At 41.0% G+C, this 14,386-nt stretch overlaps 1 protein-coding gene and 16 non-coding genes across 17 annotated transcripts in view; all 17 read left to right on the plus strand.

The window, feature by feature from the left end:
* Positions 1 to 12,575, plus strand: part of mfsd4aa (major facilitator superfamily domain containing 4Aa) — a 39,991-nt gene extending 27,416 nt beyond the window's left edge. The window contains exons 7-10 of the mRNA XM_044349002.1: positions 8,342 to 8,489; positions 9,522 to 9,592; positions 10,131 to 10,251; positions 12,352 to 12,575. Of these exons, the coding sequence (XP_044204937.1) occupies positions 8,342 to 8,489; positions 9,522 to 9,592; positions 10,131 to 10,251; positions 12,352 to 12,404 (393 nt within the window). The 3' untranslated portion in view covers positions 12,405 to 12,575. The remainder of the gene's footprint in view (positions 1 to 8,341; positions 8,490 to 9,521; positions 9,593 to 10,130; positions 10,252 to 12,351) is intronic.
* Positions 241 to 313, plus strand: trnaf-gaa. Its single transcript has one exon. It is a non-coding gene; the product is annotated as a tRNA-Phe (tRNA).
* Positions 582 to 654, plus strand: trnaf-gaa. The gene has a single exon. It is a non-coding gene; the product is annotated as a tRNA-Phe (tRNA).
* On the plus strand, positions 964 to 1,036 carry trnaf-gaa. The gene has a single exon. It is a non-coding gene; the product is annotated as a tRNA-Phe (tRNA).
* On the plus strand, positions 1,304 to 1,376 carry trnaf-gaa. Its single transcript has one exon. It is a non-coding gene; the product is annotated as a tRNA-Phe (tRNA).
* On the plus strand, positions 1,676 to 1,748 carry trnaf-gaa. The gene has a single exon. It is a non-coding gene; the product is annotated as a tRNA-Phe (tRNA).
* On the plus strand, positions 2,016 to 2,088 carry trnaf-gaa. Its single transcript has one exon. It is a non-coding gene; the product is annotated as a tRNA-Phe (tRNA).
* Positions 2,398 to 2,470, plus strand: trnaf-gaa. Its single transcript has one exon. It is a non-coding gene; the product is annotated as a tRNA-Phe (tRNA).
* Positions 2,780 to 2,852, plus strand: trnaf-gaa. Its single transcript has one exon. It is a non-coding gene; the product is annotated as a tRNA-Phe (tRNA).
* Positions 3,121 to 3,193, plus strand: trnaf-gaa. The gene has a single exon. It is a non-coding gene; the product is annotated as a tRNA-Phe (tRNA).
* Positions 3,503 to 3,576, plus strand: trnaf-gaa. The gene has a single exon. It is a non-coding gene; the product is annotated as a tRNA-Phe (tRNA).
* trnaf-gaa lies at positions 3,845 to 3,917 on the plus strand. Its single transcript has one exon. It is a non-coding gene; the product is annotated as a tRNA-Phe (tRNA).
* Positions 4,231 to 4,303, plus strand: trnaf-gaa. The gene has a single exon. It is a non-coding gene; the product is annotated as a tRNA-Phe (tRNA).
* trnaf-gaa lies at positions 4,571 to 4,643 on the plus strand. Its single transcript has one exon. It is a non-coding gene; the product is annotated as a tRNA-Phe (tRNA).
* On the plus strand, positions 5,153 to 5,225 carry trnaf-gaa. The gene has a single exon. It is a non-coding gene; the product is annotated as a tRNA-Phe (tRNA).
* On the plus strand, positions 5,534 to 5,606 carry trnaf-gaa. Its single transcript has one exon. It is a non-coding gene; the product is annotated as a tRNA-Phe (tRNA).
* On the plus strand, positions 11,681 to 11,753 carry trnaf-gaa. Its single transcript has one exon. It is a non-coding gene; the product is annotated as a tRNA-Phe (tRNA).
* Positions 12,576 to 14,386: the final 1,811 nt, after the last annotated feature.

A 14,386-nucleotide genomic window follows, 5' to 3' on the forward strand; every position in this document is an offset into this window, starting at 1 on the left:
CTGACTTGGATTTGTCTCTGTAGGTCATCCTTCCACACTGTGACACATGCGTTGTGCTAACGCATTTCTGCAGTTGCATCCCTGCCCTTCCTCAGATGCTCAAAAGAAAGAATACTCTACAAGATAGGTGTTTCTTCCTGTTTGCTAGAATGTTCTTTTCTGGAAAGTCACTTTCCGTTTAATTTTCTGATATCTCGATGCGTTTTGCACGTTTGGGCCGCCATATTATTGACATTTTGTGCCGAAATAGCTCAGTTGGGAGAGCGTTAGACTGAAGATCTAAAGGTCCCTGGTTCGATCCCGGGTTTCGGCAGCAACCGTGCTGGCTTTTGGACACACATTGCTACGATGGTTGTCTCTGTAGATTATCCTTCCACACTGCCACACATGCGTTGTGCTAACGCATTTCTGCAGTTGCATCCCTGCCCTTCCTCAGATGCTCAAAAGAAAGAATACTCTACAAGATAGGTGTTTCTTCCTGTTTGCTAGAATGTTCTTTTCTGGAAAGTCACTTTCCGTTTAATTTTCTGATATCTCGATGCGTTTTGCACGTTTGGGCCACCATATTATTGTCGTTTTGTGCCGAAATAGCTCAGTTGGGAGAGCGTTAGACTGAAGATCTAAAGGTCCCTGGTTCGATCCCGGGTTTCGGCAGCAACCGTGCTGGCTTTTGGACACACATTGCTACGATGTTTAGTGTTCTTCTGTCAAACCATATCAAACCTGACTTGGATTTGTCTCTGTAGGTCATCCTTCCACACTGTGACACATGCGTTGTGCTAACGCATTTCTGCAGTTGCATCCCTGCCCTTCCTCAGATGCTCAAAAGAAAGAATACTCTACAAGATAGGTGTTTCTTCCTGTTTGCTAGAATGTTCTTTTCTGGAAAGTCACTTTCCGTTTAATTTTCTGATATCTCGATGCGTTTTGCACGTTTGGGCCGCCATATTATTGACATTTTGTGCCGAAATAGCTCAGTTGGGAGAGCGTTAGACTGAAGATCTAAAGGTCCCTGGTTCGATCCCGGGTTTCGGCAGCAACCGTGCTGGCTTTTGGACACACATTGCTACGATGGTTGTCTCTGTAGATTATCCTTCCACACTGCCACACATGCGTTGTGCTAACGCATTTCTGCAGTTGCATCCCTGCCCTTCCTCAGATGCTCAAAAGAAAGAATACTCTACAAGATAGATGTTTCTTCCTGTTGGCTAGAATGTTCTTTCCTGGAAAGTCACTTTCCGTTTAATTTTCTGATATCTCGATGCGTTTTACACGTTTGGGCCGCCATATTATTGAGATTTAGGCCGAAATAGCTCAGTTGGGAGAGCGTTAGACTGAAGATCTAAAGGTCCCTGGTTCGATCCCGGGTTTCGGCAGCAACCGTGCTGGCTTTTGGACACACATTGCTACGATGTTTAGTGTTCTTCTCTCAAACCTGACTTGGATTTGTCTCTGTAGGTCATCCTTCCACACTGTGACACATGCGTTGTGCTAACGCATTTCTGCAGTTGCATCCCTGCCCTTCCTCAGATGCTCAAAAGAAAGAATACTCTACAAGATAGATGTTTCTTCCTGTTTGCTAGAATGTTCTTTTCTGGGAAGTCACTTTCCGTTTAATTTTCTGATATCTCGATGCGTTTTGCACGTTTGGGCCGCCATATTATTGACATTTTGTGCCGAAATAGCTCAGTTGGGAGAGCGTTAGACTGAAGATCTAAAGGTCCCTGGTTCGATCCCGGGTTTCGGCAGCAACCATGCTGGCTTTTGGACACACATTGCTACGATGGTTGTCTCTGTAGATTATCCTTCCACACTGCCACACATGCGTTGTGCTAAAGCATTTCTGCAATTGCGTCCCTGCCCTTCCTCAGATGCTCAAAAGAAAGAATACTCTACAAGATAGATGTTTCTTCCTGTTGGCTAGAATGTTCTTTCCTGGAAAGTCACTTTCCGTTTAATTTTCTGATATCTCGATGCGTTTTACACGTTTGGGCCGCCATATTTTTGAGATTTAGGCCGAAATAGCTCAGTTGGGAGAGCGTTAGACTGAAGATCTAAAGGTCCCTGGTTCGATCCCGGGTTTCGGCAGCAACCGTGCTGGCTTTTGGACACACATTGCTACGATGTTTAGTGTTCTTCTCTCAAACCATATCAAACCTGACTTGGATTTGTCTCTGTAGGTCATCCTTCCACACTGTGACACATGCGTTGTGCTAACGCATTTCTGCAGTTGCATCCCTGCCCTTCCTCAGATGCTCAAAAGAAAGAATACTCTACAAGATAGGTGTTTCTTCCTGTTTGCTAGAATGTTCTTTTCTGGAAAGTCACTTTCCGTTTAATTTTCTGATATCTCGATGCGTTTTGCACGTTTGGGCCGCCATATTATTGTCGTTTTGTGCCGAAATAGCTCAGTTGGGAGAGCGTTAGACTGAAGATCTAAAGGTCCCTGGTTCGATCCCGGGTTTCGGCAGCAACCGTGCTGGCTTTTGGACACACATTGCTACGATGTTTAGTGTTCTTCTGTCAAACCATATCAAACCTGACTTGGATTTGTCTCTGTAGGTCATCCTTCCACACTGTGACACATGCGTTGTGCTAACGCATTTCTGCAGTTGCATCCCTGCCCTTCCTCAGATGCTCAAAAGAAAGAATACTCTACAAGATAGGTGTTTCTTCCTGTTTGCTAGAATGTTCTTTTCTGGAAAGTCACTTTCCGTTTAATTTTCTGATATCTCGATGCGTTTTGCACGTTTGGGCCGCCATATTATTGACATTTTGTGCCGAAATAGCTCAGTTGGGAGAGTGTTAGACTGAAGATCTAAAGGTCCCTGGTTCGATCCCGGGTTTCAGCAGCAACCGTGCTGGCTTTTGGACACACATTGCTACGATGGTTGTCTCTGTAGGTCATCCTTCCGCACTGTGACACATGCGTTGTGCTAACGCATTTCTGCAGTTGCATCCCTGCCCTTCCTCAGATGCTCAAAAGAAAGAATACTCTACAAGATAGATGTTTCTTCCTGTTTGCTAGAATGTTCTTTTCTGGGAAGTCACTTTCCGTTTAATTTTCTGATATCTCGATGCGTTTTGGACGTTTGGGCCGCCATATTATTGACATTTTGTGCCGAAATAGCTCAGTTGGGAGAGCGTTAGACTGAAGATCTAAAGGTCCCTGGTTCGATCCCGGGTTTCGGCAGCAACCGTGCTGGCTTTTGGACACACATTGCTACGATGGTTAGTGTTCTTCTCTCAAACCATGTCAAACCTGACTTGGGTTTGTCTCTGTAGGTCATCCTTCCGCACTGTGACACATGCGTTGTGCTAACGCATTTCTGCAGTTGCATCCCTGCCCTTCCTCAGATGCTCAAAAGAAAGAATACTCTACAAGATAGGTGTTTCTTCCTGTTTGCTAGAATGTTCTTTTCTGGAAAGTCACTTTCCGTTTAATTTTCTGATATCTCGATGCGTTTTGCACGTTTGGGCCGCCATATTATTGTCATTTTGTGCCGAAATAGCTCAGTTTGGGAGAGCGTTAGACTGAAGATCTAAAGGTCCCTGGTTCGATCCCGGGTTTCGGCAGCAACCGTGCTGGCTTTTGGACACACATTGCTACGATGGTTGTCTCTGTAGATTATCCTTCCACACTGCCACACATGCGTTGTGCTAACGCATTTCTGCAATTGCGTCCCTGCCCTTCCTCAGATGCTCAAAAGAAAGAATACTCTACAAGATAGATGTTTCTTCCTGTTGGCTAGAATGTTCTTTCCTGGAAAGTCACTTTCCGTTTAATTTTCTGATATCTCGATGCGTTTTGCACGTTTGGGCCGCCATATTATTGACATTTTGTGCCGAAATAGCTCAGTTGGGAGAGCGTTAGACTGAAGATCTAAAGGTCCCTGGTTCGATCCCGGGTTTCGGCAGCAACTGTGCTGGCTTTTGGACACACATTGCTACGATGTTTAGTGTTCTTCTCTCAAACCATATCAAACCTGACTTGGATTTGTCTCTGTAGGTCATCCTTCCACACTGTGACACATGCGTTGTGCTAACGCATTTCTGCAGTTGTATCCCTGCCCTTCCTCAGATGCTCAAAAGAAAGAATACTCTGCAAGATAGATGTTTCTTCTTGTTTGCTATGAAGTTGTTTTCTGGAAAGTCACTGTGTTCCAGTGTAATCTTCTGAAAACTCGATGCATTTTGCACGATTGGGCCGCCATATTATTGTCATTTTGTGCCGAAATAGCTCAGTTGGGAGAGCGTTAGACTGAAGATCTAAAGGTCCCTGGTTCGATCCCGGGTTTCGGCAGCAACCGTGCTGGCTTTTGGACACACATTGCTACGATGGTTGTCTCTGTAGATTATCCTTCCACACTGCCACACATGCGTTGTGCTAACGCATTTCTGCAGATGCATCCCTGCCCTTCCTCAGATGCTCAAAAGAAAGAATACTCTACAAGATAGATGTTTCTTCCTGTTTGCTAGAATGTTCTTTTCTGGAAAGTCACTTTCCGTTTAATTTTCTGATATCTCGATGTGTTTTGCACGTTTGGGCCGCCATATTATTGAGCTTTAGGCCGAAATAGCTCAGTTGGGAGAGCGTTAGACTGAAGATCTAAAGGTCCCTGGTTCGATCCCGGGTTTCGGCAGCAACTGTGCTGGCTTTTGGATGCTTATTAACACAATGATTTGTTCTTATCTCAGATATTGATGACAAACTTAAGTGGGATTTGTTTCAGTAGACTTTCCTGGCACACTGCTACACATGCTTTCTGATAACATGTTCCTGCAGTGGCGGCTCTGCCCGTTTTCACATGACAAAAAAAAAAGGATAGTATACAAGATATAGGTCTCTTCCTGGTTGCTAGAAAGTTCTTTTCTGAAAAGTCACTGTGTTCCAGTTTAATTTTCTAATAGCTTGCCGTGTTTTGCACATGTTGGCCACCATAGCTTTTACACTTTTGTGCCGAAATACCTGGATGCACACTGATATGATGATTAGTGCTCTTTTCTCAGATGTTAATCTCAAAGTTGAGCGGGAGTTGTCTCTGTGGATCCTAGACAGTTATTTTCTGAAAAGTCACTGTATTTTAATTTACCTTTTTTGTGTGCTTGCCGTGTTTTGCACCCTTGGGCCACCGTAGATTGTGATTTTCACGCCGAAATAGCTCAGTTGGGAGAGCGTTAGACTGAAGATCTAAAGGTCCCTGGTTCGATCCCGGGTTTCGGCAGCAACCGTGCTGGCTTTTGGACACACATTGCTACGATGTTTAGTGTTCTTCTCTCAAACCATATCAAACCTGACTTGGATTTGTCTCTGTAGGTCATCCTTCCACGCAGTGACACATGCGTTGTGCTAACGCATTTCTGCAGTTGCATCCCTGCCCTTCCTCAGATGCTCAAAAGAAAGAATACTCTACAAGATAGATGTTTCTTCCTGTTTGCTAGAATGTTCTTTTCTGGAAAGTCACTTTCCGTTTAATTTTCTGATATCTCGATGCGTTTTGCACATTTGGGCCGCCATATTATTGAGATTTAGGCCGAAATAGCTCAGTTGGGAGAGCGTTAGACTGAAGATCTAAAGGTCCCTGGTTCGATCCCGGGTTTCGGCAGCAACCGTGCTGGCTTTTGGATGCTTATTAACACAATGATTTGTGCTCTTATCTAAGATATTGATGACAAACTTCAGTGGGATTTGTGTCAGTAGACTTTCCTGTCACACTGCGACACATGCATCCTTCTGACATATTCGCGCCGTTGCATCCCTGCCTTTTTTTAGATGATGAAAAGAAAACAACATTCCTGCCACACTATGGGTGCATCTCAGTTCCCTAAATGCGTCTTGCGTTTTTGCTCGTGTCCAAGTCCCTCCCACTAAAGACATAAAGAAAAGATGCAAGCAAAAGAGGAAATATGTTTTTTAAAGAAATGAGACATCTTTACCATAGATCTTTACTTCTGAAGCGTCACGTAAAGCGACGTCCGTTTTTGGTGACGGTGGCAGCTGATCACAGCTGTGTCAGTTGTCATTCGGTTTTATCAGTTGTAGTGACTTTTGATGTAGTTTTTGTCCGCACACATGTACACTGTGCTAATCTTATCTACTAACATCGAATGTCGAATTGGGCGCAATTCGGACTGATTAATAGTAATCAGCTATTAAGGTTCTGGGTTCTGTGACTGCATGTCGTGATCAGAGTTGTACAACCCTGCCATGAGAGACAGGAGGAGATGACATCTCTCCTCTTCGTTTGATAACGGTAAAAGGCTTTGTTGTGGGTTTGCCGACTCGTTTTAAAAAAGACTAGAAAAGGGTGAGCGAGCTGTGAGCACGTGCAAGCGACAGTGACAGGCTGTAAAGCTTTCTCTGAGAGAAGAAAACCCGTGAATGACAGAAATACAACCGTTTCACGGCGGTTACGTTCTAAAGCACAGATAAACAACCTTCAAACAATCAACGGGTGATTAACTGTGGAGACAGGCGCTCTTTTGGTGCAATTTGGACATGCGACACGTTTAATATTAATACACTTTGAGTAAACCAGCGAGCAGCTCAGCGCTGTCTGAGTGCAGCAGGGGCTGTTTGATATATACATCGTCACATCACAGCAGGGCGGAGCTTCTGGGCTCTGATTTGCTGAACGGGATAAAGACACACGCCCCGCGAGAGAGAAGAACGAGCATCCACAGGAGAAAAAAACAGAGGCAGATGCGGTAAAACTAGCCAGTTAGAGTGCAGACACATTTGACTGGCAGCAGAAGCAACCAGTGGAAGGCTATAAACTGCTTCTACGGTTCAACTTCGGTTTAGTCTCACTGGTGAATTTTCTGTCTGGATTTAAACCGTTAAACTGTTATCTGTTTAACAAACACCTGCACAGTCTGTATGGATTTTCCTGCCACCCTATGAAACATGCATACTGCTGTTGTATCTTTCCTCTTCTTCAAATGATGAAATGAACTAATACATGTTAGTCGTTTCTTTTTCTTATTTTATTGTGAATTTATTTAGCTTAGCTGTTATTTGTATTTTCAGATTGTTCTTATGTGTGAAATTTAATCACCTATGTGTGTTTGCGAACTTGTAGGCCTCAACTTGCTCCTTGAAGGACAAATATAGTATTTTGAATGGAATTAAATCAACAGCTTATGTAGTTACTAATCTTTGCTTTGTGGGGCATTGCTGATGTTCTAATCTGTATGGTGGCGCCTAGGTGTAAAACACATTAATTCAGAAACCAAAGTAACAAAAAGAAAAAATCTAATGACATTTCACAAACTTGAAGAAGACACCTAGTATCTTTTTCATTCTTAATTGTAATTGAATGTTGATGATGTCACTCTCAGAGAGAAAGTAGAAAGCAGGGCAACATGCACTGGTTTTTGATCTGTGTGTAGCCCTCACCCCTCTGTGCAAGGTCCCTGGTTCAGTCATGGGTTTCAGCAGCAGTTGACTCTTGAGGGCAGATTGCCTTCAAGGTCAGTGTGAAGTTTTGTGAATATTCTCCACATCTACAACTCATAGATGTTGTTCTTCTTTTTTTTAGAAATCTGGTAAAGTTGGCTTTGGATTTGTATTTTTCTTCAGTCAGGTGTATAGAGGACTGCACTGAAGCTCTAATGTGTACGATGGCTTTGAATGCAAAGTACAATAATCACTTTAAAAAAAATCAAAACAGAAACCACAACATTTTACTGAGGACAACATTTATTGTGTGTTTTGTTTAAATTTTTCTGAAATGTTGCTGCCTTTGACCTCCATATATGGAGGTTGTTGAGCCAAAATAGCCAAGTTGGGAGAGTGTTCTAAAGATCCCTGGTTCAATCCCGGGTTTCAGCAGCAGATGGACAGTTTTTGGTTGCACATTGCCTCCTTGGTTGTTTTGTACCAAGCAATGCCAGAGCTGACTGTGTTCTTTTTGTGTGAAGTTTGCATGTTCATCCCGGTTTCCTCTTACATGACAGCACCTGTGTGTTAGGTACATACTCCTCCCTCTGCTCTGCTTTTAGAGGGGCCAAAATGAACACTGACAGGGATTGCAGACATAGGTTACAAGTGTTCTTTGAGATTTGAGATGTCTTCTTCTCTTGTTTGGGCCAGATGGATTAAAAGCTGTGATGAAACACTTAACATCCTGATATGTGTCACCAGTGTCACAGTGCTTTGTTATTTTAAGGAGTGGATGAAAAGATGTTTGGCTCATTTTGTAGTTTTGATTGTCACTAAATATGGATCAAGTTCTGCACAGAAAGTAAAATTGTTGTGTTGGATATTTACCAGCAGAACACAGACTTTTGTTCAGTCATGTTCTTTCTCTTACACTGTCTCTCTGTCTGTCATTCTCAGGTTGGGGTCATACTGGTACAGTGCACATTGTTGATCTTCTACACCAGCTGTGTGTTCCTCTTCATCGGTACTTGTGTGCTGGGACTGTGCATCAGTAGTGTGTTCCCCTCCATGCTGGCCTATACAGAGGACTTACTGGACTATAAAGGTAAACACATGCTGTCAGTATTAAAAGTCTCATACTGGATATGGAAGACTTAAACTGATTGATTCATTGATAAATAAGTAAACACATAAATAAAATGCTGTAATAAAAAGAAATAAATTAAATAAATAAATAAAAGATGAAATTAATAAAAATAAATAAATGGTGGCAATCAATAAGGAATTAAATAAATGTCTAATTTATTTCTACATTTCTACAAATCCACATGTATTTATTTCTGTATTTCTATAATTCTTCATTCATTTTTTTCTATATTTCTGTATCTTTATGTCCATGGTGTAAGTGGTGCTGACCCCACTGTAAAGCATGATTGGTCACAGGATCAGATCAGCTCTATCACTTTTAGATAGATTTTCTGCATTTTGAGTTTTTTGAAAAACACATTTTTGACGTCTATCTCCTAAACCATACGTCTGATTGCTGCCACATTTTCTGTGGATCATTATTGGACCAAGCTTATCAAAAATGCATAAAGCTTGTTGATATCCTATTTAGTTTTCAAGATATTGACCAATGAATGTCAAAAGGGTGTGGCTCAGCACGTAAACTGACCAAAGTCAACAACCACTGGGTCAGTCATCACAAAACTTGCAGAATAAGTACCTGAAACATACCCTGAATGTTTCATTCAAATTAACCTCTCAGGGGCACTACAAATGCAAGAAAAGGGCATGGTATAACACAAATCAGACTATAAATCAGAAATTGTTTGTCCAATCATTAAAAAATAACTAAGCAGTTTCATAACTGTTCAGCAATGTCGAACCACATGTTTTAAATCACTCAATAGGGGGCGCCACTAATTCCAAACATCACCAAACTTAGTGGATATTTTTAATTAAGCTGTTGTTTTCAACTTCTAACAGTCTGTTTTGGCTTGGGATCGCCAATATATACATACATATTTTTAACATGTTTCATCATTTATTTATATATTTGATTTATTCTTGAATAATGAAAATTTTATTCCTTCGTAACTGTAGATATTTTAGGTCTGTCTCTTGTCTCTTAAAGGTTGTGCCACAACTGTTCTGGTGACCAGTGCCAGCACAGGAGAGATGATACTGCAGCTGCTTGTTGGATCAGTAAGAAATCTTTCATAAGTGTGTGTGTGTGTGTGTGTGTGTGTGTGTGTGTGAATGTATTTATTACAATATTGATTAAATTCAATGTTTTCACCTGATTTTTCCCAAGGTTATTTTTGCATATTACTTGTCTCTTTTGATGCATTTAGAATATTCTATTTGCTTCAAAGTATTTGGCTACATTTGTGTATTTTATTGTGGAACAGGCATTTATGTCTGTGATGCACATTTGATAAAAAATAAAAAACAAGAATGTTTGGAAACCCTGCTGTGGACCTTGACTTTTACTTCAGTTAAAAGTGTTTCAGCAGCGTTGGGAACTTGCCTGCAGCAGGACGTTGTTGTTCACAGGGATTAGTGTGGCGGTGGCGGCCTGCTGTTCCTAAATGAATGAAGCAGAAATACTGCCATTATACATCTGTTCTGTAGCTACACTGCTGTTCAAGGTTCTTTGCAGTGTTAGAAAACCACAGTGTGTGTGTGTGTGTGTGTGTGTGTTTGTGTGTGTGTGTGTGTGTGTGTGTGTCTCTTCCTGCAGGTGATCCACAGTAAGGGCAGCTATTCCTTCCTGTTGTGTTGCACAATAGCATCCTTCATCGGCTTCTGCCTGTTCCTGCTGCTCCTCTATGTCCAGCACATCCACAGAAACCGCTACACAGGTATGCAAATGTCAGGTGGACACATATAGAGAGAGTGGATGAAATTCCAAAACACTATGAAGCCCAATTAGGAATAAAAAATCAGCTTAAATATAAACCTTAAAGAAAACGGCTGTATTGCAGTCAGGAACACTGATCTTACATAGCAACAGCAGACAGCAATTTACATGACTTGTGACTTGATTTGACTTGGAAATGAAGAGCTCCAGGGTGCATACAAACAGAGTGGAAAACCAAAGTAGGTGGAGACTGATTTGGAGGAGATGTCGACAGTTAACATAAGTAAAACATGTCAGTTTACACAGAGGGAACAATAGACTGAGAATTCATTTACATACATAAAATAGGAACTTACCTTGAAATAAGAGTGTAGTCTGTGGATTTTTTCCTATGACAGGTCTGTTGTGGTGTCATATCAGTGTAAAAGGGCATTAATTGAAGGCATTAGAACAAATCTGTCTCACCAGCTTCTGTAGTTACTGCTCTCTGCCTTAATAGGCCAGTATTTAATGTGTAAAACAAAACAATTCAGAAATCAAAGTAACACAACAGCAAACTCAATGAGATTTTACAAACTAGAAGAAAAACACACCAAGTGTCTTTCTCATTCTTGTGCTCGGATGTAGATGATATCACTCTGAGATAATAAAAAAAAAACTAGGAAGTGAGACAAGGTGCTTGTTTTTGTTCTGTGTGCCCCTCAGTCCAGCCAGGCTGTCTCAATCCTACCTCCTGGGATGAAATGTTGTTTCTTATTTGGATTTGTCTAAAATGTTTAGACCAGTGGGCCACCATACATCTGTGTTTTTCTAGTGCTGAAATTGTGGTGCTCAGTTGGGAGAGCGTTAGACTGAAGATCTAAAGGTCCCTGGTTTGATCCTGTATTTCGGCAGCAACCTTGCTGGCTTTTGGATGCACATTGTTACGATGATTAGTGCTGTTTTCTGAGATGTTGATGTCAAAGTTGATGAAGATTTGTCTGAATTGCAACACATGCATCCTGCTGACATATTCCTGCCATTGCATCCTTGCCCTTCTTCAGATGATGAAAAGAAAACATCGTGTACATGTGAATTGTTTCACTCTCTTTTTTTATTGTCATTTCATTTAGCTTAGCTGTCCAAAACAAACATTAGTTCCCACTTGAGTGACATCCATCTCTCTGGTTCCTAGAAAGTTGTTATTTTCTGCAGTCACTGTGTTGTCTGTTTAATTTTGTCGCAAAGCTGATGTTGTCGAAGTCAAATGGCACCTTTCTGTTCCGCCACACAACAACATATGCATGCTGCAAAACACAGCACCACTCCAGAAAACACATTAACAATTCACAGACGATCGTGTCCTGAAATATTGTTGTTTTTCTTCTTTGGTTTTGTATAAAGTGTTGCTTGTTTTGCATCTGATGGCCACCATATGTTTACATCCATAAGCCGAAATAGCTCAGTTGGGAGAGCGTTAGACTGAAGATCTAAAGGTCCCTGGTTCGATCCCGGGTTTCGGCAGCACCTGGGTTGGTCTTTTGGGGCATATTGGTCAATGCTGTTATGAGTAAAGTTTGCATATTCTCCACAACCACATCACATACTGATTGTCTCGTCTAATTTGGCAAAAACGTATATAAAATGTGTAACTATTCCTTTAATGTTGAGACCCATGACCTCTAACAAAATCAGTGTGTGTGTGTGATAGAGGCCACTGCTGTGGTAAACCATGGAGTTATGGTAATTATGCATAAGTATGACAATACATTTGACAATGACATTAACTTTTAAGGAGACAATGTTTAGAAAATAAATAACAAGACTATGATAAATGATAAATGACAGTCTGAGATGCTTGAGATTAGTGACACTCTTCAACAGAAACTGAATACAAGTACAAGTGTTTCTATTATTCAAAAGGAATCTGGCACATCTCAAGTGCTTAAGACCTGCTTCAACCTCCTTCAGTTATTTCCCTTCTTTAGAGAATACACTGCACTGTACCAACAGTCTAGATGACAGCAGGATGATCCGTTTTTGTGCAAATGTTACAATGAATATCAGTTCTCTTGTATCTATTTGCTTTGAGACAAACTAATCAACACTATTTACCTCCCAGATTCCTCTAAAAACATGGACATGAAAGAGAAGCCAAATCCAGGAGGGTCATGATCTGAGGATCCGTGGAGAGACCCGAGGACACAAATGATCCGAATGTGCCTGCTGAGGACAATGGAAAGAGGAGCACGGGAAGAAAAATCTCAGGGAAAACTGGCAATCCTTTGTCTTCCCCCAGTATGAGAACAGGCGCTTCATCTTGACCTCCTCTAACTGAACATTTGTGACCTAAAGAGAGGTGTAACTTCAAGCCTGATGATCAACAAGTAGCTTAATGGATGCACAATATTTAATTTAATTCTTGGCACAACCGTCACTTGCTGTAGCTTCATTTATAAGGCACTTTAATGATTTTTTAATGATGTTGCCTTTTCAGTATGAATGTGAATGGACTGTGGAGGTCTGAGTGTTGGTACTGTCAAACATCTACAACATATTAGGTTGCTACTGTTCAAATATGACCTCTGTTTTGAGTGCTACAGCACCTGGTGTCTCGGTGGCGGGACGGAGCAGTCAGACATTAACAGCACAAGATGTAGTGACAGAGCATAGAGATGTGGTTAGTTAGAGATCTTTTATTATTGGTCTCACCTAACTCTTCCGTTAGGAGCACTTCCTCTACATCCTCTCACACATAGATACGCCACTTAAGACAAGTAGCTTGTAAACATTTGAAAAAGCCTCAAACAAATAGAGAACTGGACAGAACAAAGCAAGAACTGTGAGTCTTTTCTTTTAAAAGGAGATTTTACATTTCAAGGTAAGTTCAAGGAGAAACATATTCAGAAGACAGAAATGAAGAATTATGCAAACTAACAGGAGGACATTTTTACATGGGCTTTAGGGCTTTGGGGTCACTATCCAGCTATTGTATAGTTTTTATCAAAGTTAATGCAAAAATGCCATGTAAGCTACCAATTCTATTGGGCTCTACTATAAATTCAAATAAATAAATATTGTGTGGTAGTGCCTAATTACAAATCATTGTAAATCATTTGATATATATATACTGTAAAAGATTAGACTGAACTCTGTTTTGCCGTATAAAATACGAAGTGCATAATTTTATCCTCCCTTTGGGAAAATATACATTTCTCAGTAAGCAAACATCAACAACATGTCATCAAAGAAGAAATCTGAGTCATAGAAAAGCGACAGAATCCAATACTACAGGAACCCCAAAGTTTTTAAGTGCAAACGTTCCATCACAACATCTGCATTTACAATATCAACACTATATCAAAACACTTGACATATAAAACATAGATTTAGATCTCTCCCCATAAGGCTTTGATTCCCCAAAATGGCCGACGCCTCCCAAACACAGAAGAGAAAATCAACATGCACAGATAAAACGTTAAATCAGAGAACTCAAAATAGCAGACATCTAAATATCTGGCCGTTACAAAAATAGAAATTAATCTTAAAATTCTATTGGTGTTACAGGAAAATAAAAGGAGATTACACAAAAAAAAGATAAACAAGTTTTATACAGTATATCTATATATTTATATACTTTCTGAGTAGATTTCTTAACACAAAACATTTATAAGCGGGTTGGAAAGAGACATGACCGCTAACTGTAAGACATGGCCTGATTAAATTTACATGCTGTGCATATTAACCCATGTTGCTGTCTATGTACAGTGATGCATCCCAAAGACAAGTGCAGAACCTTTCAGGTACTGCAAAGCACCAGCTGCAGTGTACTCCCTCTGAAGCTTCACACCAAACTCCTGGGGCTCTGGTTTGGTCAAAGATATGGCAGAAAAACATTAAACAGGAACGCTGTTGTATGCTGTTACATCTATATTACCTCTTAAATGATACAATTCGTCCACTTTTGGGAGATAAACTTGGGCTCGGCTGTGGTAAGGCACCGTATATCAATGTGATGGACTGTAGGCTCAGGGGGGCAAATGTCTGTTAGTGGAGTAAAAATGAGTTCCCCTCTAGAGGATTCGCTGGTCATCCATCCCTGGGTTAGAAATTGACACTTGGGTAAACAAACACTCTGTTGGGTTCCATCCAAGTAT

This window comes from Thunnus albacares, chromosome 4 (assembly GCF_914725855.1).
Source record: "Thunnus albacares chromosome 4, fThuAlb1.1, whole genome shotgun sequence".
NCBI lineage: Eukaryota > Metazoa > Chordata > Actinopteri > Scombriformes > Scombridae > Thunnus > Thunnus albacares.